Below are 22111 nucleotides of genomic sequence, written 5' to 3'. Positions count from 1 at the left end.
CCCTCAAATAGCCTGATCCTATGCCATATAGGGCTTTACAAGTGATAATCAGCACCATGAACTGCACCTGGAAGCATACTGGCAAACAATGGAGCTCACAAAGCAGAGGTGTCATGGGGACATACTTAGGCATGCCCATCAATGCTCATGCCACTAGATTCTGGACCAGTTGAAGCTTCCATGTGGTCTTCAAGACCAATGCCCATGTAGAGTGCATTGCAACAGTTAAGATGCGACGTTACTAGGGCATGAGTGACTATATGAAGAGCCTCCTGATCAGGAAAGGGTGCAACTGGCACAAAAGATGGAGCTGTGCAAATGCCCTCTTGGCCGCAGCTGCTATCTGCTCTTTGAGCAGAAGCAGTGAGTCAGATTTTGTACCACTCTTGAATGGGGATGTTCTACCCAATCCAAGAATAAAAATGGAAAATCCCCATATTTAGAGGGCCCTAATAACCACATCTACTCAGTCTTGGTAGGATTGAACTGGAGTCAGTTCCTCCTCATCCTGGCCCACACAACTTCCAGGCAAGGGGACAGGACCTTGATAGCCTCACTTGGCTAGCTTGGGTCGAAAGATATAATTGGGAATCATCATCGTATTGATGAACTTGAATCCTGAACTGATGGATGACCTTACCCAGTGGTTTCATGTAGATGTTAAACAGAAGGGGACAAAGTGTTGAACCCAGTGGCAGTGCACAAAGGAGAAGCATAGGAAGTGACCTCTCCACCCCAGCCAACACCAACTGGAAATGGCCACAAATGGTGCCACCAATTCCCAACTGCCACCACCAATGCATAAAGGTACTGTGGTTGATTGTATTGAAAGCCACCAAGAGCTCAAGGAGCTCAAGGGTGAGTGTGCCACCTTTATCCCAGCTTCGCCACAGCTATCTCTGTACTGAATCCCGGCTTGAAAACCAACTGAAACAGGTCTAGATAATCTGCTTCTTCCAGGGTCCTCTGTAGTTGCACCTTGACCACTTTTTCAACAACTATCCCTAGAAAGGGAAGTGTATTGTTTTTATTATATGTACTGTATAAGGCTGCCCATTTCACAAATGCAACTCTGGGCAGCTGACAGGAATTAAAAATACAATATAAATACAACATCAACTATAATATAAATACAATGTAAAAAAGACATTTCCCAACCAACTAAAACACAAAGTGGCTGCCACAGACACCATACATCAGCAGTGTGGGCTCTATTGCTCTCCTGGCCTCCATACCTGGGACAAGGAATTGTCCAAAATTGTTCGGGCTCAGGCCAACCTCTTGAAGAGAAGGCACTCCACCATCTCCTTCAAGGCTAAAGGCACTACCTCTTTTCTGAAAGAGGCTGCCATCACAGCATGGATCCAGCTATAAGTTACCTCCCTGGATACCTTAATAACCCAGGAGGGACCTGAACCCAATAAATAGGTGGCTGAATTGACAGTGCAGAGAACCCTGTCCACTTCCTCAAGAGTTACCAGCAAAAACTCATCCCACATCACACCATAACATCAAGCTCCAGGTACCTTGGCCGGACTTGTCCAGTCGGAGTCTAACTCTTTAGCTAGTATGTGATTTAATGTGTTATGCAAAGCTTGCAGATTTTAGTACCCTGATATCCTTCAAATGGTTTGGGCTGTGACTCCTATCATCCTCCAACCACTATAGTATAACATTATGAGACGACTGCAGTAAAGGAAATTGCTGACTCAGTAGCACCATTCTGTCCCATGGTTACTTTACATTACCATGTCTCATGTACTTCCCCTACTTAATATTGAATTTTGATTCCTCCACTTCTGCCTGATATAGCACCTTCTCTTTCGGTGACATGGTGCACATTTGTAAACAATGGCTATGTTATTACTATTGTAATTACAACAATGTGAAATCGCAGCTGCCAGTTCTTTACTGGTGTTGGCCTTCATTCACATCAAGTTCTTCCCAAGAATCTAGGATGCCATAATGTATTGGGGTAGTATATGTGTGGATCCAAGCAGTGTGGCCTTTTGTAATTGACAGAAGGAAATTTTGTCAATGTGCAGATTTTCTAAGTGCCGTCAAGGTTTCTTGGTATGGCACCCAGTGTGCCAGTAACCACTGGGACCACCACTGCCAGTTTATGCCATAATCTTTCAACTTTGGTTTTCAGGTCTTGATACTTTATGATCTCCAATTCTTCATCTTTCATTCTATTACCCCTGGTATTGCCACATCAATTATCCACACTTTTTTCTTTTCAACCACAGTTAACTTTGGTGTATTATGCGCCAACACTTTATCAGTTTTTATTTGGAAATCCCACAATATTTTAACCTGCTCATTTTCGACTACTTTTTCAGCAATATGTTCCCACCAGTTTTTCATTACTAGCAGATGCTAATTTTTACAGATGTTCCAGTGAATCATTTTGGCGACTATCTTATGTCGTTGTTTATAGTCAGTTTGTGCAATCTTCTTGCACGAGCTGAGTAGATGATCTTCTATTTCTTCTGCTTCTTTGCACAATCTGCACTTTGAATCATTTCATGATTTTTCAATTCTGGCTTTGATTATGTTAGTTCAAATAGCTTGCTCTTGAGCAGCCAAAATAAAGCCTTCAGTTTCTTTTTTTAAAGTTCCAGTTATAAGCCATTGCCAGGTTTTATCTTTATCCACTTTACCCTCAATCTTTTGTAGAAATTGACCATGTAATGCTTTTCCTTGCCAGCATTCTGTTCATGTTTTTATTACATTATTTTAATATTCACATTTTGTTTCCTGTACATTCAGTAAGTTCCAATTTTTAACTTGCATCAGTGCTTGTTCTTGACTAACTTTTACATGATCAGCCAATGCATTCTTTTCTTCTTCGACTGTTTGTTTGACTTGAAGGAAACCTCTGCCTCCATTTCTGCAGGGCAGGTATAATCTATCAATATCACTACGGGGATGTAATGCAGAGTGAATAGTCATGAGTTTTCTTGTTTTTTGGTCCAAACTGTCCAGTTCAGCTTGCGTCCAGTTAATAATTCCAGTAGTGTATTGTATAACAGTTAATAATTCCAGCAGTGTATCATATAACACATTATTACTATTATTATTATTATTGTTATTGTTATTATTACTATTATTATTATTTGCAAATTAATCTGGGAAGTTTTGATCTGAATAGCAGGGTAGAAAGCCGAAACCAACCAACCAACCTCCCTCCCCCCCCCCATGCCTCCCCCAGCAAAATCAGAGGCCTACCCCTGGTTACTCAGGAAATGGTAATGGCATACCACCATTGTTGGCTGAATCTAGGTGATAATTCGGCCTGAGTTCCACAGCCATATTACACTTCCAGGACTAAGTTCCAGCCCTGGGCATTGCTATGTTTCTAGCTGTTTATTAGACATATGCATCCCCCAACACTTGGCACTTGTTTGAAAGTTATTTTTAAAATGACAGTTTTCCAGATCATGTCTGGCATGTGAGGCCTAATCTTAGGGCAAAGCCATCTGTGCTGTTATTTGCTAATACTTCATCACAGAATTGTAAAAGCATTTTGCATCACGTCTACAAGTTTAAGCCAAATATCTACCATGCTTCACTGTAGCAAACTGTATTTTGCAAAAGTCTCCTATTTACACAGTACTTAGCATTTTTATGGCATGACAAAAATGACAACTGATCTGAATATTCAGAAACAATGTCCCCACTCAAGTCTTACACAGAATTGAAGGCCCAGAACTTACTTATGGCTAAATGCAGGATAGTAGTAAAATGGGTAATTTAAAGGAAAAGATAACATAATGTCAATTCAGAAATTAAAATAAAAATAAGTTTATTTATCTATTTAGTTATTATATCTTTATGTATATAATTTATATGGCCAATCATCTCACTCTGGGTAGCATAAGATTAAAAACCCAACAGTTAAAAACAATAACCTATGATGCCCGAGGTAAACGATACATTCCAATCCTAAACTCCCATTCATAACAGAGCTTGTCCAAATTCCTAGGGAAACAGCCAGGCCTTCAGAGTCTGATAAAAAGCTAATAGGGTCTAGGCCATCCAGATCTCTGGGGGGATGCTGGCAGGTTGTACCACAGAGAAGGCAGAACTCCTGGCTCCAAGAAGATGACATTGTTTAATGCAAAGTTTTTCAACCTGTGCAACTTTAAAATGCGTGAATGCTGGCTAGGGAATTCTGGGAGTTAAAGTCCACACATCTTAAAGTTGCTCAGGTTGAGAAACACTGGTTTAAATGGAAGATACCCGGAGCATGCCCTCAGTAGGGCGAGCAAAAATAATGGGATTTTTATGACCACATTGCATATAATTGCATTGAATTTTAATGACTAGTTGTACAGAAATGTTTTGTTAATATGGATTAAGGAAATTATTTTACTATTTCAAACAATAGGAAGTAATCAAATTCAGTTAATGCATTTGCCAAATTCTGCAATAGACAATATCATTAACAGGGAACAATCAGGGATTGTTCAGGGATCTTTTGCCCCTAATCTGCCTTAACATTTTTGATTTTACATTTTCAGACCTTATCTGGTTTTATTAAAACCAAATTGTCAGGTTCCTGAATGGTTACTGAAGCTGGACTGTGAATATTTGGCTATGTTTGTTCACTGAGCACTGGGAATGCTAATGAACCAGCGTAGCCAATCAAATGGAGGCCATGGACACACTGAACAAATGCATAGCAGTATTAGCCATGATAACTGAGCCTTCATCGCTAGAGGCAATATCTCTTGATCTGACGTGAAAATGAATGGCATGGGAGATTTAGCAGACCCTGTTATGCCTTCCTGATAAGCTGTCCAGACTTATGTGCTGTGTCATTGCTGCAGGCATAATGTTGAACTAGATGAACCATCTTCTGACATAATCCATCCAGGCTGTTCCTACGCTTGTAAAATATTTTTCATGCCTGTATTTTATATTACATTTTAGTAATAATCTTTGAGAAATTTAGTCATAGAACACATAGGTGACTGTGAGGAGCAAGGGTGGGGGACAAATGATGACATGTGTGTAATGACATAATCATGCAAATGCGGCAACCTATGTACTTGCATCAGACGTGGGATTAACCATCTGTGAAAGCTTGCCACCTCCTCCAGCCCCAGCCCCAGCCCCAGCCCCAGCCCCAGCCCCAGCCCCAGCCCCAGCCCCAGCCCCCCCTAGGGAAAGTGATTGGTGGATGTTTTTCCCACCAGCAGGAAATCTGCTGATCAATACACTTTAACCAAGGCAGAGTAGAGACCAGCTATTGAAGATGAGCAAATTATGCTGGCATACTTTTGTGCCACTTCATGGATTGGAGAGGTGTATGTTAAATGGTTGCTTGAATGTGCCCTCATTCAAGTACTACTAATCAAAGGGCACTTTCTCTCCTTAGCAATTTTTTTTTTCCAGTAAGAAAAAAGACATGTGCTGGAAATATGGGGGGCATTGGACACCAAATCAGAGCCATGTCTAAACCTACATTCACCCTAAAATTCCATGAAAGAGGCATGAATTGCTTGATAAAACCATTGGCTACCAGCCCTTACAAAGCAGGCTGGCTAAGTTAAATACAAGTAGTCCTTGCTTACCGACACTTGTTCAGCGACCAAAGTTATGATGGCGCTGAAAAAGGAGACTTATGACCAGTCCTTGAAATGGCAGCTGTTGCAGTGTCCCCACGATCATATGATTGTGATTCATGCGCTGGGCAACTGGCATGCATTTACAAATCGCAGTGTCCCACGGTCATGTGATAACCATTTACAACCTTCACAGCTGGCTTCAAACGAGCAAAGTCAATAGGGAAGCCAGCAAGAGGTTGCAAGTCACGGTCATGTGATATTGTGTTTAACGACCACAGATGATTTGCTTAACAACCACATCTGGAACTGACAAACTGACATTGTAAGTCAGGCATGTTGATATGACATTTCACTTTACGACCGTGCCACTTAGCCACGGAGTTGCCAGTCCCAGTTGCAGTTGGTAAGTGAGGACTACTGTACCTGTACAAGAATGTTTTTAATATGTCTAATTATTATCAGATAAACAGTATCTGTCTTTCTTTCTCTGCATGAAGAAATCAGGACTGAATACACATTACTTCAATGTGTGTGTGCGAGAGTAATGGCACCTTCTATTCTAAGGCAAATATTAGGCTTCTGTTGAGTGGGACTGTAAACTGTAGAAAAATGATAAGGTTTCCTGATAACTCTGTTACTCTGATGGTGTGTGTGTGTATTTAACTGAAGAGTGATATGTACAGGTATCTGTAGTGAATGAATATTTCTGTACTTCCCCTGGACTCAGGATCCTAGTTCTACTCCAACCCTCACCAGAGCAATTAGAGTATATTAACAAACTCAATGTTCAGGCTAATTTTGCCCCGCCTGTACTTGTTTCGTTCCATTCCTATTACTTTTTACACTTTTGTTACACTTCTGATTAAAGCAGAAGTGGGGGATGATTTGTTGTAGAAGAATTAAGGCTGCAATATCTTTTGAATTAATAAGTTAAAGACTTTTATAATATGTTAAAGAGGTTCTGACTGAATGTTTAGAAAAGACATCCCTTTTTCTTTCCTTCTGTCTCTGATTTGGCATCTGACATTGTCTTTCATCAGTCCACTTGAGTGACAGATGTGAGAGGAGTTTTTATTCCGATGTATAAATGGTATAAATAGTTTCTTATTCTCTTCATCCAATAAAACGTATAGAAATTAAATTAGTTTCTAACGCATTCTTCAATAGGCATATTCCACTAGTAAGTTTGCATAGGAAAAAATGCCTCCTTCGAGCCGGAATCGAACCAGCGACCTAAGGATTTCCACACTTAACTCATCTACAGTCCTCCGCTCTACCAGCTGAGCTATCGAAGGAACAAAAAGGGTATTTCGAAAGAGGTATATAAGCTGCCAAAATGCAGTAGACCTCTCTATTAACTATTCACACATCATTCTACTGGATTTGCAGAAAGTGGACACAGCAGAGATACTCCCGTATCGATTTTTCGGGCAATCAGTGTAATCTGATGTGCAGCGGAAACTCAACTCAGTTTTAAAGGCTCCCTGAAGCGATATGACATTTTTATTATTGTTACGTTTTTACAAGAAACCATTTTTCACCGAGGGCCAGTGGCGCAATGGATAACGCGTCTGACTACGGATCAGAAGATTGTAGGTTCGACTCCTGCCTGGCTCGCAAAATATATTTTGCAAATAACGGAGTCCTTTAATGTTGAACATTAACCAATTAAACAATGTCCATGAAACAGTTGCTTTTAAAACCTGGTAAGACGCCTCGAACCTAGCTCAGAACAAACTGAACAGATCCGTGGTAACACAATGCAATAGGTCTAGATTTTCCTCTTTCCAAAAGTCGACTCCTGAATTACTTTAAAGTATGCACGGCATACTTCAAAACCGACTATTTTTCATTGCAATCGCATAAAATAAATTAGATAAGCTATACTTTCCTATTTTATGTTTAGACACTTAGCTATTACGCTATTTTGAAAAGACCCTGAAACAGATAAGAAACGTGGTGGGACATGCAAGCCAACCATCTCGCTTTCAGCTCATACAAGCCCACCGATTCTAGCTTCCTCTTCGGTTTTATCCCCGTCTGTTCAGCAAAATTACAGCATAAGCAGCTTCGCTTCTCTTATCAACCCAGCAGTCCCTGGTCCTGCGAGCTTTCTAGCCGTCCCCTAACACGCTCACCCGCTTCGGAGCTGCAGAAACATAAGTGCAATCTTCAGCGCCGCCTTGCGATTTCACCAGCTTCCTGCCTCGCAAGCAACCCTACTGTACACGCTTTTGCACTCTCTAGCAAAAGCGGTCTCACAGCTCCCTTCGATAGCTCAGCTGGTAGAGCGGAGGACTGTAGAATGCGCCTCGCTGAAATCCTTAGGTCGCTGGTTCGATTCCGGCTCGAAGGAGACTTTTTAAGTCCGCCTCTGTCTTCATTTCCAAACTTTGCCATGGATCCTTTGAGAGAAACAGAAATTTACGACCTTGCTTTTGGATTTGCTGATGATTTCGATGAGGAACAAAAAGGCGTCAGGAATAGATAAGCCAGTTTCGCTGCATTACAGTCCTTCACTCGAATAAAACGAAACTAAGTTCACTGTCAAACGGGGTGTAATTTGAGAGGAGCTTCCCGGAAAAACAACGGACTGCTAGGTTTACGCACAGGGCGATTCTTACGCGGAACTCACAAACTTGGATGGAGGGGGGTGAAGTATATCAGCGCAACCCCTCAGTTTATCAGCTAACTGAGATGTAAACTGAAGCCTAACTGAAGCTCTTCTTTCTAAACAAACAAACAAAAAAATCCTCGAGTAACTGGCTTAAAGTAGTTTCAGATTTATTTCTCGCTTCCTGCCCCTTCCCCTACCGGCTGCTGTGATTGCATGATTCTTCCTGCTTATTTGGGGTGACGGCGACATTCTGTTAAAGCAGCCCTACTTGCCGTGCGTAAGAGTTCTTCCCTATAGCACAAATCTCGGTTTAAGCCAGTGCAATTTAAAGCTGTGCTCAGAGCTTTCTGTAAAGCAAACAAAAATCCATGGATGGGGAAAGTGGAAAAAAATAGTTTAAGTTGGGCTGGAGCATTTTTGTTACCTTAGGAATTGAAGGAAAATGTAATGTTTAGATGAGGAGTATTTTGCTAAGCATCTAACTAATGTTACAATCACCTATACTTTGGTGGCTCACGTCCAGTGCATCAGCCGCATGGAGGGCAGCCAGGCCTGAGAAGGATGCATGCGCGCACGCCCACGTCCAGGCCCAGACTGAAGGGCTAGGAAGGGAGAGAAAGTGGGAACAGAAATTGGGAGCAGAAAAACCAGCCATAAGAAATAGATAATGAATACACATTAAAACTGAAATACCTTGTTTTCGGAAGAATATCCGTGCCCTTTATTGCAGACAAAAGAGCTGATTTTTCATCGTAGAAGGATGAGAAGTGAAAAAGGGAAAGTGAGAAGAATGGATAAAGTGAAAAAGGACACTCTGTTTGGCACAAAACGAGGAAGGAAGACAACCTGATTACAACCTGCATTGGAGAGGTTCGGCAGTTGTTCCACACCAGAGTAGAAAGAGCATAAAAGGCGTTGAGAAGGGGAGAAGGGGACAAAAACATTGAATGGTGAATAGACTTTAGAAAGATTGAGCAGAGATTTAGTAGAATCCAGAATTAATGTGATAGATGGGGAAATAATTAAACACACGTGGAGTGATCGTATTTAACTATATTTCAATCATTTCATATTATTCCATTAAATTATTTTCTGTTTTTACCCTGGCCATACCACTTCATAGGAGTATGGTCTTTCAGATGCCACCCTAAAGCCAAACTGTACCCTTCAGCCAAAATAACTCCTTTTTAAAAGACACAGTAGTAGTAGTAGAAGATGATAATGTACTGGAAATTAAAAAAAAACAACACAAGATTGTTTGCATGAAAAAAAATGGGTATGTAATCTTATATGGAAACTTTATTGTTCAGGTAATATATTGGTCAGTAAAAAGTGAAATTCAGTATACAAAGTACATTTTGAACTGACTACAACAATATCTACACATGTAATTAAGATTATATTACTGTACATTTCTAAGTTTGCAGGATTTGCTTGTCACCCCTTGTCCTACCAAGCTACGTTTGACAAATGCTATGTTGTCAAATGACTAATTAATATTGTATGACTTTAGGATATCTAAAATGGAATATATATTTTGTTAAGGACCTATATTATATCTGATGTTTATTTAATCATTACTAGATTAGTTTTGTGATATCCTAGCTTTTTTCCTGGTATATTTGTATGTCATTCCTTCAAATTATTAACTTTCTAGCTTAATTATATCCATGATTATTTGGATGTAAATTCCAAGAAATTCATTAGATTTTATTTCTCAGTAAGTATGCATCCCGCAGGGTAATAGCCATGATTGGACTTAAATTCATCAACTGAAAAACTTAATCTTTTTGGTAAGCACCATCCAGTTCATACCCCATGATGTACGTAGTCTTTAATACAAAACTGTTCTCTACTTGAAATCTCTCAGTTAATTCTTAAGACTGTTTCTATGCATACACAATGTACGTTTTATAAAATGGGGGTTTGCTTCACTGTCCTTATAACTAAAAATACAGCCTTCCAAAGACTGGGGAGAGATTTCCAGCCATTGTTAATCTCTTCATCTCCTTGATTAAACAAAAGCATAACAATAGCAATTGATATGCAGAAGTTAAATCCAAACTGCATGCATAAAATATTGCCTTAGGGTTCAATTCTATGTAAATTTATCTGAAAATATTTATCATTTAACTTCTAAGTATAATTCTAAGAATTAGGCTACAGGCTGGTACTAGAAGCACAAGTGTGTGTATGCAAATTCTATTGGTTTTCAATTATTAGGCATATATCTGGTAAGTAAATAAGCTTAAAACTATTTAGTAATAGATTTCTGGTTGTAGTGTATTTTGCAGTGAAGGAAACTTGTATATGTCAAAATGGCAGTCTGCTGATGTATCAATGAATCACATATTCATGGAACAAAAGTAGAGTCATAGGCATTTCAGTTGCTGAAGAGAGGTACAGTAATTTTTCAATTATTTACAGCTATAGCATATCCAAATGCAAATTAATTTATTCCCTCACTGAGTTTTCAACACTTCCAAGATGCTAACAGAATTGTGCAATAATCCTCCATGGGAAAAACAAACCTATTAACATTACATGTTGTTTTAGATATGCATTTTCCAAGGGGAAAACAATTAATCTGCTTAGGTACTGAAGGAGTAGTAAGAAAAACTGCATTGCTTCCAAGGACAATTAAATCGGAAAAGAAGCACACTAAGGTCAAAATAATTGTAGCACTGCAGAAAAAAGGAAGCAGAATGTCAATCAATTTAAACACTCCTAGGACTCAAGAAGAAGCAGTACTAAAACCACCGTACTGGTTTTAAATTCACTATAAACCATATGCAAGTACATAGAATATTAAGGACTTTTTCGTATATAATATGAGAAGAGCATGTTGTGTGTCATATGTTTCTAGCAATATTAGAAGTGCATTTATTTTAAAAATACCTTGTTCCCACTATACTTGTGTTCATACATGCAACAACACAATTTTGGAAAAAACAACACTATAGTAGGGCATTTTCTCAGGATTAGGGCTCAAGTCAGTTTGATGATACTGTATGTGGTATGCATAGGGTAGAAATCCTAATGTCATTCATGAGTGAAAATGTTCTAATGATGCTTTACAATCCAAAACTTGTCATTTACACTCCTTCAGATTCTAAGAGCTGCTGATTTATGAATCTAATCTGTGTGGTAGCTGCGATGACTGTCTCCAATAAGTTGGGTTTTCTCAGTTGCATTTGTCGGCTGAAGCAGAACTGGAGTTTCCCCATCTAAAACAGCAAGAATCAGGAATTAAATCTTTCAGATTCTTCCATTCTTGTTAAAATTTATAGGCATCAAGAAATGACTTCCTATCTGGCAATACACAACTATTCCTACATAAGAAGCAGCCTTCCCTAACCTGCTGCCTTCCAAATACATTGGGCTACACCCCCATTATCCTCAGTCACCACATTTACCTAAGGTTTTTTGCCAACACATTTGGGGGGCACCAAGTTGGAGAAGATCACCCTTTATCCAATTTTCCCCTTAAATCAGCCGTGTTTAAGTCTCACTAAAAAGACCTAAGCACATGCTTAAATTCTTCTGTTGGGTTGACAAGTGGGCGTGCTGATTTAACTGCATATTATTATCATGAGAATGTACCCAGTTCTAAGAAGTAAAAAGCTTCAGGGCTAGAATCCTCATTTATCTTTTAGAAGGGAGTCACAGGAAGACTGTGGTAGAAGGGAGTCACAGGAAGACTTTTTAGAAGGGAGTCACAGGAAGACTGTGGTATTGTTATGGTACATGATTTTATTTATGGACACTATTGGCTATCCATGAAGTGGGCTTAAACAACATTAACACTTTGCTGTTTTCTGATTACTGTCACATTTCTGGGAATTCAAAATTCCATAGCATTTTTCTACAGAGAGATCACTTTTTTGTTTCCTGTCCAGACCCATTTCCAGCATAGATTGTTCCTTAATTCCTCCTGTGCTTTCTTTGTTCTTACCCAATTCAAATAGCACATTCTGGCCTTTTTTCAAAATCATATACTCAAGAGTACTGGGGAAAATCCAATGATTTTCAACTATTCCCAGCATTCTTTACCATTGTCCAAGCTAGCTGGAAGCTGCAGTTTACCAACTTCTGATGATCACAGATTCCCTACCTCTGGCCTAGCCTATAGTCAACACAGTTCACAGGGAACTCAGAAAGTAAGAGTTATACAGTTTATCTAAACTGAAGAAGCTGTGATGGAATCAAAGAAAAAAGCACTAACTTATTAAATTAAGCCTGGTTCATATCACACCCTGAGTCACTGATTTTTTAATACAGTTTATTGAATAAATCATGATGGGTGCATTCAAACAAACTGCATTATGGCTTAAAGTGCTGTGTGACCCTAGCCACAATGTACTTTTCCCCTTTTTGATGGGAAAGACAATAATAAATACTTTGGGACAACAAAAGAGGCAAATAGCATTTTACATTTATGATGGACTATGATACTAAGAATCCTCTGACAGCATGCCCAATAGATGTCTCAGCACATCTGTGCTCTTCTCTGCACTCTGTCTAGTTCCTCAGCATCCTGGACACAGTATTCTAGGTCTGGTCTGACCAGCACAGCACAAGATGGAACTATCACCTCCTGTGATCTTGACATTATACCTCTGTTGATGCAGCCCAAAATTGCATTGGCTTTTTTGGCAGCTGGTGGCTGCTACTTCATTTGTGGTCTTCCATGACACACAGATCCTTCTCACAAGTACTACTATTGAGCCAGGTACTACCTATCTTGTACCTGTACATCTGGTTTTTCCTACTTAAATGCAGAACTTTGCATTTCTGCCTTTGAATACCATTTTGTTAGAGAGGGCGCAATGTTCAAGTCTATCCTTTTGAACCTTGAGCCTATCTTCTGAGGTGTTAGTAATCCTTCCCACCCCAGCTTTGTATCGTCTGCAAATTTTATGAGTATCTTTTCTATCCCCTCATCTAAATAATTAGTACCAGTCTGGAAAATTTGGATTTGAGTTCAAGCACTATCTCCAAAATGAATTTACTATGCTTATTTTACAGAAGATGAAGTATTGTTATTTTCAGACCAGGTAATACAGAACTAGGCAGAATAGGCAAGGTTTGAAAGCATAAAATATAAGGGATTTCACAGTTATGTTTTGAATCACCTGATACAAAGCATACCTATCTTACAGAAAGCTGTTCCTGGGAGTTCAGAAAGATTTGAACCTGGACATCTAGGAGTGGAATGGGGATTTATCCTGGCTATGCCCATTTTACTTCATTTTCCTGTCTATTATTGCCCTTATCTCCCCAAAAATGTTACACCAGCGTCCTTGACACCCTACATTTCCCAGCCTTAGCCTAGGAAGATTCAGACATAAAATAAAATTGCCATCTGGGCTGCATTTGTTTTAACTCAGTTTCTATGTTAGGCATTTAAAATTCTTTAGAAATATACATATGCATAAAACATGGATGCAAATTGTCAATGGCCAGTCTGCACATCTAAGAAATAATCCTGTGGTAAAGAACAGATCTTCAACTGCCCTGCAAAGGGTTCACCATTTCAATCAAGAACATTGTTCCAGCTACCATACATTTGCAGTGGACAAAATTCATTTTGTTTCAATTGTTTTTTCAATTGAAATGACACTTCTTTCCTCAAAGCATATTTGCTATTATATATTCACAAGAGTTGACAAAACTAATTCTCCAGAATAAAAATCACTATAGTTTTAATTATGCTCATGAAAATAGCTTGAAATTTGAATAGATTTGCATATAGGTACCCCTCCCCCCCTCCAAATGTATTAGAATATGCGGTATTGAAATTCTGAGGTTCACTTGATGGAAGCATTAACAGGAGACTGAACTTTTCTTAAAAGTGGCTCTTTATTTTTTGCTGCTGTTTGTTGGGTTTGGGGAACAGGCATCTGAAATAGCTTTCACTCTTTGTTACAAGATTCATTTCTGATTTCAGAATCTGTTTATGAATAGGATATTTTAAAAAATGCAGTGTCCTATTCACCGTGTTTCCCATCCAAATGCCCTTCCTTCTAACCCTCACATTAGCATTATAAAGGAAACATTATTCATTTATCAATTTTCTACTCTGCTTTATCATTCAAACAATCCCGAATCTCCTGTTTCCCTTGCAGTGCAGCTAGTAAAATTCAGCATTATAAAAATGATTCTACACACTTTAAAACTGATAGGTACTATACCTATCAGAAGAAGGGAGTAAAAGGCACCCACTGTTAAACAACCAGAAAAATAATGTGGGGGAGAGAGATTCCCTATTAACAGTTGATGCTCCATGCAGGTAAGGAGCAACATATGACTTATGGAACACAGCATCACAGCCTTTCCCAACTTGTGTCCTCCATGTGCACAGTTCCCATCACACTCAGCCAGCCTGTGGCCATTTACTATACTGTCTGGAGGTGGTGGATATTGTAGTCCATCGCTTCTGGAGGGCCTGAGGTTTAAAGCCTTAGATCAGTGTTTGTCAACCTTGGGAACTTTAAGATGTGTGGACTTCAACTCCCAGAATTCCTGGCTGTGGAATTCTGGGAGTTGAAGTCCACACATCTTAAAGTTCCCAAGGTTGACAAACAGTGCCTTAGATGATTCCATTATACTATATCAGGTGAAGAGAAGGGGTTGCTCTTACTGAGGAGTCAGGTTTCTCTTACGGTTGACATTAAGCCGTAAGAGAGAGGTGCAGGGGAAACCAAGAGGGTTAAGGGCACTTTACTATGCTCCCTTACCATTGCAAACCACTGTACCTCTGGCTACCCTACATTCAAGGCATGACCTGCAGGAGGTTTGTGCCTTGCCTTCCTTTAACACTGGGCAGAAAGAAATCACTCAGTGCGAGCTTGACCAAATATCTGGTGGGGGAACTGATGTCAGTAGCAGCCCTACTGGTGCTACTGTATCAATCAGGCAACAGTGAGTAGCTGCACAAACACCTTTCAAGTCATTCCAGGAAGCCCCGAGCAAAGCTGGTGGCTTTGTAACCACAGATACACAGGCCACAAAATGCAGTAATGACACAAAGGCAGCCTCTGCTATGTTTCTTCTATAGCTCTCCCCAAAGGACTGTGATTTGAAATAACAATGGGAACCCTGATAAAGTTATTACTTCATCAAAAGCTAAAACGACCGCCTTTCCTTTCTGTTTTCTAACATTTTCTCCATATGGGTAATTTGAGGAAAATGTTTCAATTTCTCAGGAACATATGTCTTTACCTATTTACCCTAAATATACAGAAGATCACTAGTGTGGTTAAGATTGCTCTGGAAGACACTGGCTTACGAACCATTTTTCCTCCTACAGCTGCTTGATTTAGTTCTGAATTAAGACTTGCTTAGAGTGAGTGCAGATTTCCACCTTATTTCCACTATGCTTTATTCCCTGAAATATAGTGGTAATGCTAACAACACAACAGCAGCAGCAAAAAAGAACTTTGTTTTTTAGAAAATAAAATGTGGGTCAAAAAGCTCTCCTGCATTGCAATTTAAATTTTATTCTCCCCCCACTTTTTTTGTGGGGCTATCATTGGAGCTATTGCCAACAATCAACTAGCCTTTGTGATACAGGTAGTCCTCGTTTAGCAACTGCCTCATACAGTGACCATTTACAGTTAGAACGGTGATGAAAGAGTGACTTGACAACCAAACCTCACTTTTACAACCTTTGCAGGTCTGTAAAGCAAAGGAAAGCTGAAGTAAGATCATAAGCACAGTTGTAGTATCACTTAGTGACCGCTTCACTTAACGAATGAGTTGCTGGTCCCAGTTTGGTTGCTAAAAAGGACTACCTGTTATGCCTTGAAGAATATAATATCTAAAAACAAAACAAGTCTGAGAACTGCTGCCTAGTTAAAACCTCCCACTCATTGCTGTAATGGCTCGTTGCACTGTTTATGTTCAGTGAGTCAGAGAAGGAAAAGTTGAGAAGGGAAGAAAACTTTCACTGTGCCTTTCTAGTGGCCACGCCCTGTCCCCGAGTCTGTGGTCAGTGGCTTTCTCATTTTCCTAGTAGTAGGAGTTCAAGTATTTCATTTGTGTCATTTAATAGTTGATTTTTACACTGTGTGAGAAGCTAGTCAGATTATTTTTGTGAATTATTTCAAATGATATTTAGAACCATTAAAAATTAGGCAGAGGCTTTGCATGTATTACACACACACACACACAGGTCATGGTGTCTGCTTTCTGGAACAATATTTCTCCCCAAGATTCATACAGTCTCCAGCATGATCCTATTTAAATGAGTCTTTAAAACCTGTCTCTGTCCCCAGGCCCTGCATCAGAGAGGATGATAGACCCCTACGTGATATTAAATGATTGTTGATTTTTTTCAGACTTTCTCTTGATGACATAATTCTTTTTTTTTACTGTTTTTTTTAATTGTTGCATTTGTGAGGTACAGAGTTGTACCAGACTTGGGTGGCTTATAAATCTCATAAATATACACACACACACACACACACAATACACACACATTCAAACATACAACATATTATGGCTAAATATTGTATGTGAATCAGGATCTTCCTATCCATTGCTCTAGTTCTCCAGTCTAGTTCACCTTGCACTGAAAGAATATTATTTTCCTCTGTTTCAGTGCTATATAATTTGGTAGTTATAACTACTACCCTATAAATTAGCTAATTACATAGAAAGAAATTGGGATATTAACAAATTGCCACCTGCCGAGCATTTAAAGTAACCTGTGCTGCAGGCTGAGAGGAATTCAATTCAATTAACACTTCTTTGTGTTTGGTGTCCTTTCTCAAATTAACACCCCCAAAACTGAACCGCTGAAGTAAAGCCCTTGGGTATGCTTTTGAGAAAATAACAGGGATTTTTGTTGTTGTTGTTAAATAGTATAATCCACGACTCTACAATAACAGGCACCTTTTTCCATGTCAGTCTTAATTTGCTCTTCCAGATCTTCAGGAGACATGCAGAACTCTTGCTCTTCTGCTGTGGGCTTGGGTTTGCATTTTCCACAACAGCAGTTGAAACAGCAACATAGGCAGCAACAACAGTAGCACCCAGTCAAAAGACCACAAAGTGCGAACAGGCCCTTGGAGAAGCAAAAGAGAGGAAGGAATGTATTGAGAAAAGTCAGAATAGAGAATGGATGCCTTTCTGACTTGATTTGGGAAAAATATGAGTTGACCGCAATGGATCAGGGGATTCTTCCAGAGTTGACCAAAGAGATGTTAATACTTAAGAAACTATATGGACACTGACCTGCCCTGCTGCTGAAAGAAATGCACTTCACTGCATTTAAAGGCAGTGGCTTGGACATCAATGACTTTCTACAACTTCCTTTCCTTGCTTCTGGTGTGTGTGTGTGTGTGGGGAGTGCTTGATTATAGGACCACCCTATAAGCTTAAGATTTTTAAAAAACTAATTGGAACTTCCAGGTTCAGAGGAAATTGACTTCTGATTATTAGTTGCTGTAAGGAAAAAAAGAGATAGCTCTACTGTCAACAGGCTGTCCATGTCTCAGGGAGATGCTGTTCCATAAGACAGTGGCCATGACAGAGAAGGCATGCTTCTTAGGGCCCACCAAATGACACTGCTTCACTGATGGGACCCAGAGCATTCCCAGTCTGCCTGATCTGGTAGGCAGGCAGAAACTATTGGGAAGAGGTGGTTCCACAAGTATCCTGGCGCCATGACATGCAGGGCTTTAAAGGTGACAACCAGCACTTTGAATTGCCCTTGGAAGTCTATTGGGAGGCAGTGCAGCTCACATAGCAGTGGTGTTACTTGGGCATACCATGAAGCACTTAATACTGCATGTGTCACTACATTCTGGACCAGCTGAAGCTTCCAAATGCACTTAAATGGTCTAATTGGGAGGTGACTATGGCATGAGGCACTGTGAGCAGTCCCTCTCAATCTAGAAATGAGCACAACTGGTGCACAAGATGTAATTGTGCAAAGGCCTTCCCCATCACAATTATCACTTGCTCACGTAGGAGCCATGCATCCAGGAGGACACCCAGATTGTGCACCAACTGCCTGACAGAGCGTAATCCCACCCAGAGTTAATGATGGAAACTCACCAGATATGGGGGACTTATAGCTACTTACAGTCTTGTCAGGGCTGAGTTAAAGCTGGTTCTTCCCCATCAAGACCTGCACAGCCTCCAGGCATTGAGAAAGCACCTTGATGGCATCACTTGGGCAACCCGGGATAGAGATGTATACATAAATATCAACAGAGTACTGATGATACCTAACCCTGTGCTGATGTGTGACCTCACCCAGTGGTTTCATGTAGATGTTAAAGAGGAGGAGGGAGGCAGTTGAATCCTGTGGCACCCCACAAACCAGGGGCCTAGGGCTAGACCTTTTCCCACAATTATGACTGGAACTAGCTCTGAAGGAAGGAGGAAACCCACTAAACAACTGTGCCCCCTACTCCCTAACATCTCAGCCGGTCCAAAAGGATATTATGATCAATTATATTGAAACTGGAAGATCAAGAAGGGACAGGATGGATAAACGACCCCCATCCTGACACTGCCAGAGGTCATCCACAAGCATGATCAATGTCAGTACTATATCCCAGCCTGAAGCTTGACTGTAGTGGGTCCAAATAATCTGCTTCTTCCAGAATCTTTGGAGCTGTAAGCCTACCACCTTCTCAAGAACCTTCCCCCAAAAGGGAAGGTTGGAGCCTGGACAGAAATTGTGCAGTACTGCTGGGTCCAAGGATGGCCTCTTAGGGAGGGGGAAAACCACCACCTCCTTCAAAGCATGTGGAACCCTCCCCTCCTGAATACAGGCATTCACCACTGCTTGGACCCAGCTACATGTCATCTTCTGGGTAGCCTTGACCAACCAGGAGGGATATGAATCTAGCACACAGGTGACAGAACTCATAGTCCCAAGGACTCTCTCCACTTCTTTGGGAGTCACTGGAGCAAACTCTGCCCAGGTAACTGGACAAGATTGGGCTCAGTCATCTCCACTGGACCAATACAGCCAGAGGCCAACTGTGAGCAAATCTGAATGGCTGTTGGATAAACAGATGCTCAACAAAGTCCTTACAGCAGCCCTCCAGGAATTCCCCTGACCCCTCCTTCTTCAGAAGAATCTAAGTCATGTGAAACAGGGTTGCCAGGTGACTATCCATGGACACAATAAGGGTGGAGAAATAAGTACATTTCAATGCCCTTATTGCTACAAGGTAGTCCTTAATATAGACTCTTACCTGTGCTTGGTTAGGCTTGCTCTTCATATTCCTGCATCAGTGCTGTAGGCATCTCTTATGCCACTTCATCTCCTAGAGTTTTTGTGAAAACTGAGGGGCCCTCTGGGATCCATGTGCATAGAGAGTCCACACAGGCATGATCTGATCCAAGGCCACTGTTGCTTGCTCATTCCAAGCATCGACTAAAGCCTGGTTAAACTATGCAACACAGCTTCAGGAACTACCCCATGTTCTCTCTGGAATTCTACCAGGTCTGTCAGGCACTTGGGGTGGACTAATTAAATGGGTTCCACCTCCCCACAGAGGAGGACAGTCATGGAAAACTCCAAGACTTACAAGGAGTGATCTATCCAGGACAACATCCCTCAACTTCAGATCATGTTGCCACTGCCCTGAGATAAAAAACCAGATCTAGTATGTGACCCCCACCTTTGGAGTCAGGCCATCAATAACCTGGAACAGGTCCATGGTGGCCATGGTGGCCATGAATTCTCAAGCCACTTCCAACTCAGGACCAAGTGAAGGCAGGTTGAAGTCCCCCAGGACCTGAGGAATTCCCCTGCCAGCCTAGCCGCAGTCAAGCAGCTCAGGCAGCAAGACTGTTATATAGCAGGGATGCAGGTACACAGGCAAGAACCATTATTCTCTCTCCCCAGAATTTTAAGTTAAAATCATGAGTGGGGAACTTTCATTTCAAGGCTGTCACTGCCCCCAAACCAAGCAGTAACTGAGTGCTTTTCAGCTAGCTGGTTCCATGTAGAAGAGGAGAGAAACAGATAGAACTCATGCACGATATTGCTGCTAGCTGAGGTAAGTTACAGGGATCTGCAAATGTCAAAGGAGTCCAGAATTTGTGAAAAGTGCTGGTCTGCAAATTTCTGCCATGCTATCCCTTGGGGTTCACATCTCACTCTTCACCTTTCAAAAGAATCAGGACTGACATCCTTGCAGCTGGGTCAATTCCCTCATAGCAATCACCCTTTTTGGGGGGCAATTTTTAAATGCACCCAACACATACCAGAAACCTGGATGGAGACAACTAGTTAAAAAAAATCTTCCTTTACGTGTGGAGTGGGTTTGTTATTTCAGGTGTTGTGGTGCTTAGGGGACAAAGAATAGTTGAATGGCCTTTTTTGCACTCTCCTATTTATCTGGTGGGAATGCTGGTTAGTCATGTGTTCTCTGACTGTTCTTAGCATTTCAGCATCAGCAGAAGTGAAGACAGTTGGGTAATTCGCTTTTTTTTTTTTTTGTAGGGCTCAGAAGTGAAAACAGTGGCTTTGTGCAAGTGCAATAAGACACATCCAGGAAAGCCATACTATATAAAGTTAGTTCATGGAAATAAAATATAAAAATAAAATATCAATTTATAAACTCACCCCTATTCAAAATGGCAAATTTTGAGTGCCTATGTTCTAGCTAAATTAACAATATTGTCTTGCCCAAAGACTCTTATAACTAGAAATAGCAGTGAGAATAACACATTAGGTGTGAAATCTGGCACTTTTTGATGCCTGAGGCCTAATGTTTGGTCATACTTTGATGGAAATGCTAATGCGTGTGATAGGTATAAATGCCAAATCCTTATAATTACATAACAAACAAGATGAGTAAGATCCTTAGTGTCATCAGAATTGCAAGATCCATTTTTCCTGGGTCAACCCATAATGTTTTGTTCCAAAACTTCATCCACACATCTTCCACTTCCTTCTCCCAGCCCCTTCACAAGGTATTCAAGGTGTGCCAAAATGGTACATGGTGTTATGTATTACTACTGCTTACGCATACACTATACCATATATAGCCCAAAATAGGGCTAAGTTTGTACAGATTATCTGGTTGTCACACCAAGAAGACTTTTCACGTTGAAAAATGAGTCATTTTCATTTAGTCATTACTGAAAAGAAAGTCAAAATTAACCTGGAACTTTAGCTTCAGATATAATTAATGTCTTCAGGCAATAAAACCTGCATGCAACATATTTAATTAGCAAATAAAAGAGACAAGGAAATATCATTTAATAAGCACTTCCCTGAAAGCATGGAAATAGGCCAGCCATTTCACCAAAGTTCCTGAGACTAAAACCTGTTCTAGATTGAATGATCTAGAACTCTGCAAAGCTTAAGTGCAGGTTCTGTGAATGTTATAATAGAAAGGGCAAAACAGACTACAATAAACCAATGGCTGTGTATTTCAATCTCTGGTGTACCAGGTATGCAGTTAAATACTTACTTTTGCCCACCAACTAGAAAGCATGAAATATGTATTGACATTTTCTTCACCAAATTGTTCAGCAATGTACAGCCCTAATGATCCATACTGGTCATATATATTTCTTTTGGACACATCGCTTAGTATTGCGTGAGCATTGTTGATTTCTTTAAATTTTTCTGCAGCCTCTGGGTTATCCGGGTTCTTATCAGGATGATATTTCAGAGCCAACTTCCTTAAATAGAGAAGACAAGGTGAAGGGGGGAAAAAAAAGAAAAAGGAAAAGAAAGAAAGATGAAGATAGCATTAAAATTAAGATAATGTCTTTCTTGAGAAGAATATATGAACTACCTAATTTTAGGTTTAGATCCATTGTAAATAAACCGATTAAAAAAAACAGCTTCATGGTGTTACTTTGTACATGTAATAATTGTTCAGTATTCTAGCTGACATTTTTTCTCATTTTTATTTTTATTTCTTCTAATGTA

At 40.2% G+C, this 22111-nt stretch overlaps 1 protein-coding gene and 3 non-coding genes across 4 annotated transcripts in view; 2 read left to right on the top strand and 2 right to left on the bottom strand.

Annotated features, from left to right (window-relative positions):
* Positions 1-6781: 6781 nt before the first annotated feature.
* On the bottom strand, positions 6782-6871 carry TRNAY-GUA (transfer RNA tyrosine (anticodon GUA)). The gene is given in 2 exon segments: positions 6782-6817; positions 6835-6871. It is a non-coding gene; the product is annotated as a tRNA-Tyr (tRNA).
* Positions 6872-7120: 249 nt separating this feature from the next.
* On the top strand, positions 7121-7193 carry TRNAR-ACG (transfer RNA arginine (anticodon ACG)). The gene has a single exon. It is a non-coding gene; the product is annotated as a tRNA-Arg (tRNA).
* Positions 7194-7843: 650 nt separating this feature from the next.
* On the top strand, positions 7844-7932 carry TRNAY-GUA (transfer RNA tyrosine (anticodon GUA)). The gene is given in 2 exon segments: positions 7844-7880; positions 7897-7932. It is a non-coding gene; the product is annotated as a tRNA-Tyr (tRNA).
* A 2866-nt stretch (positions 7933-10798) lies between these two features.
* DNAJC5B (DnaJ heat shock protein family (Hsp40) member C5 beta) overlaps positions 10799-22111 on the bottom strand; it is a 42097-nt gene continuing 30784 nt past the window's right edge. The window contains exons 3-5 of the mRNA XM_007426714.2: positions 21645-21858; positions 17092-17263; positions 10799-11420 (exon numbers count right to left, since the gene is read on the bottom strand). Coding sequence (XP_007426776.1) covers positions 11329-11420; positions 17092-17263; positions 21645-21858 — 478 coding nt within the window. The 3' untranslated portion in view covers positions 10799-11328. The remainder of the gene's footprint in view (positions 11421-17091; positions 17264-21644; positions 21859-22111) is intronic.

The sequence above is a fragment of the Python bivittatus genome, unplaced genomic scaffold (genome assembly GCF_059951505.1).
Source record: "Python bivittatus isolate LINGU-HERP-01145 unplaced genomic scaffold, Pbiv_v1 ctg000840_np1212, whole genome shotgun sequence".
NCBI classification, from domain to species: Eukaryota; Metazoa; Chordata; class Lepidosauria; order Squamata; family Pythonidae; genus Python; species Python bivittatus.
Note: the sequence above shows the minus strand (reverse complement) of the source record. Positions and strands in the feature narration are given on the sequence as shown.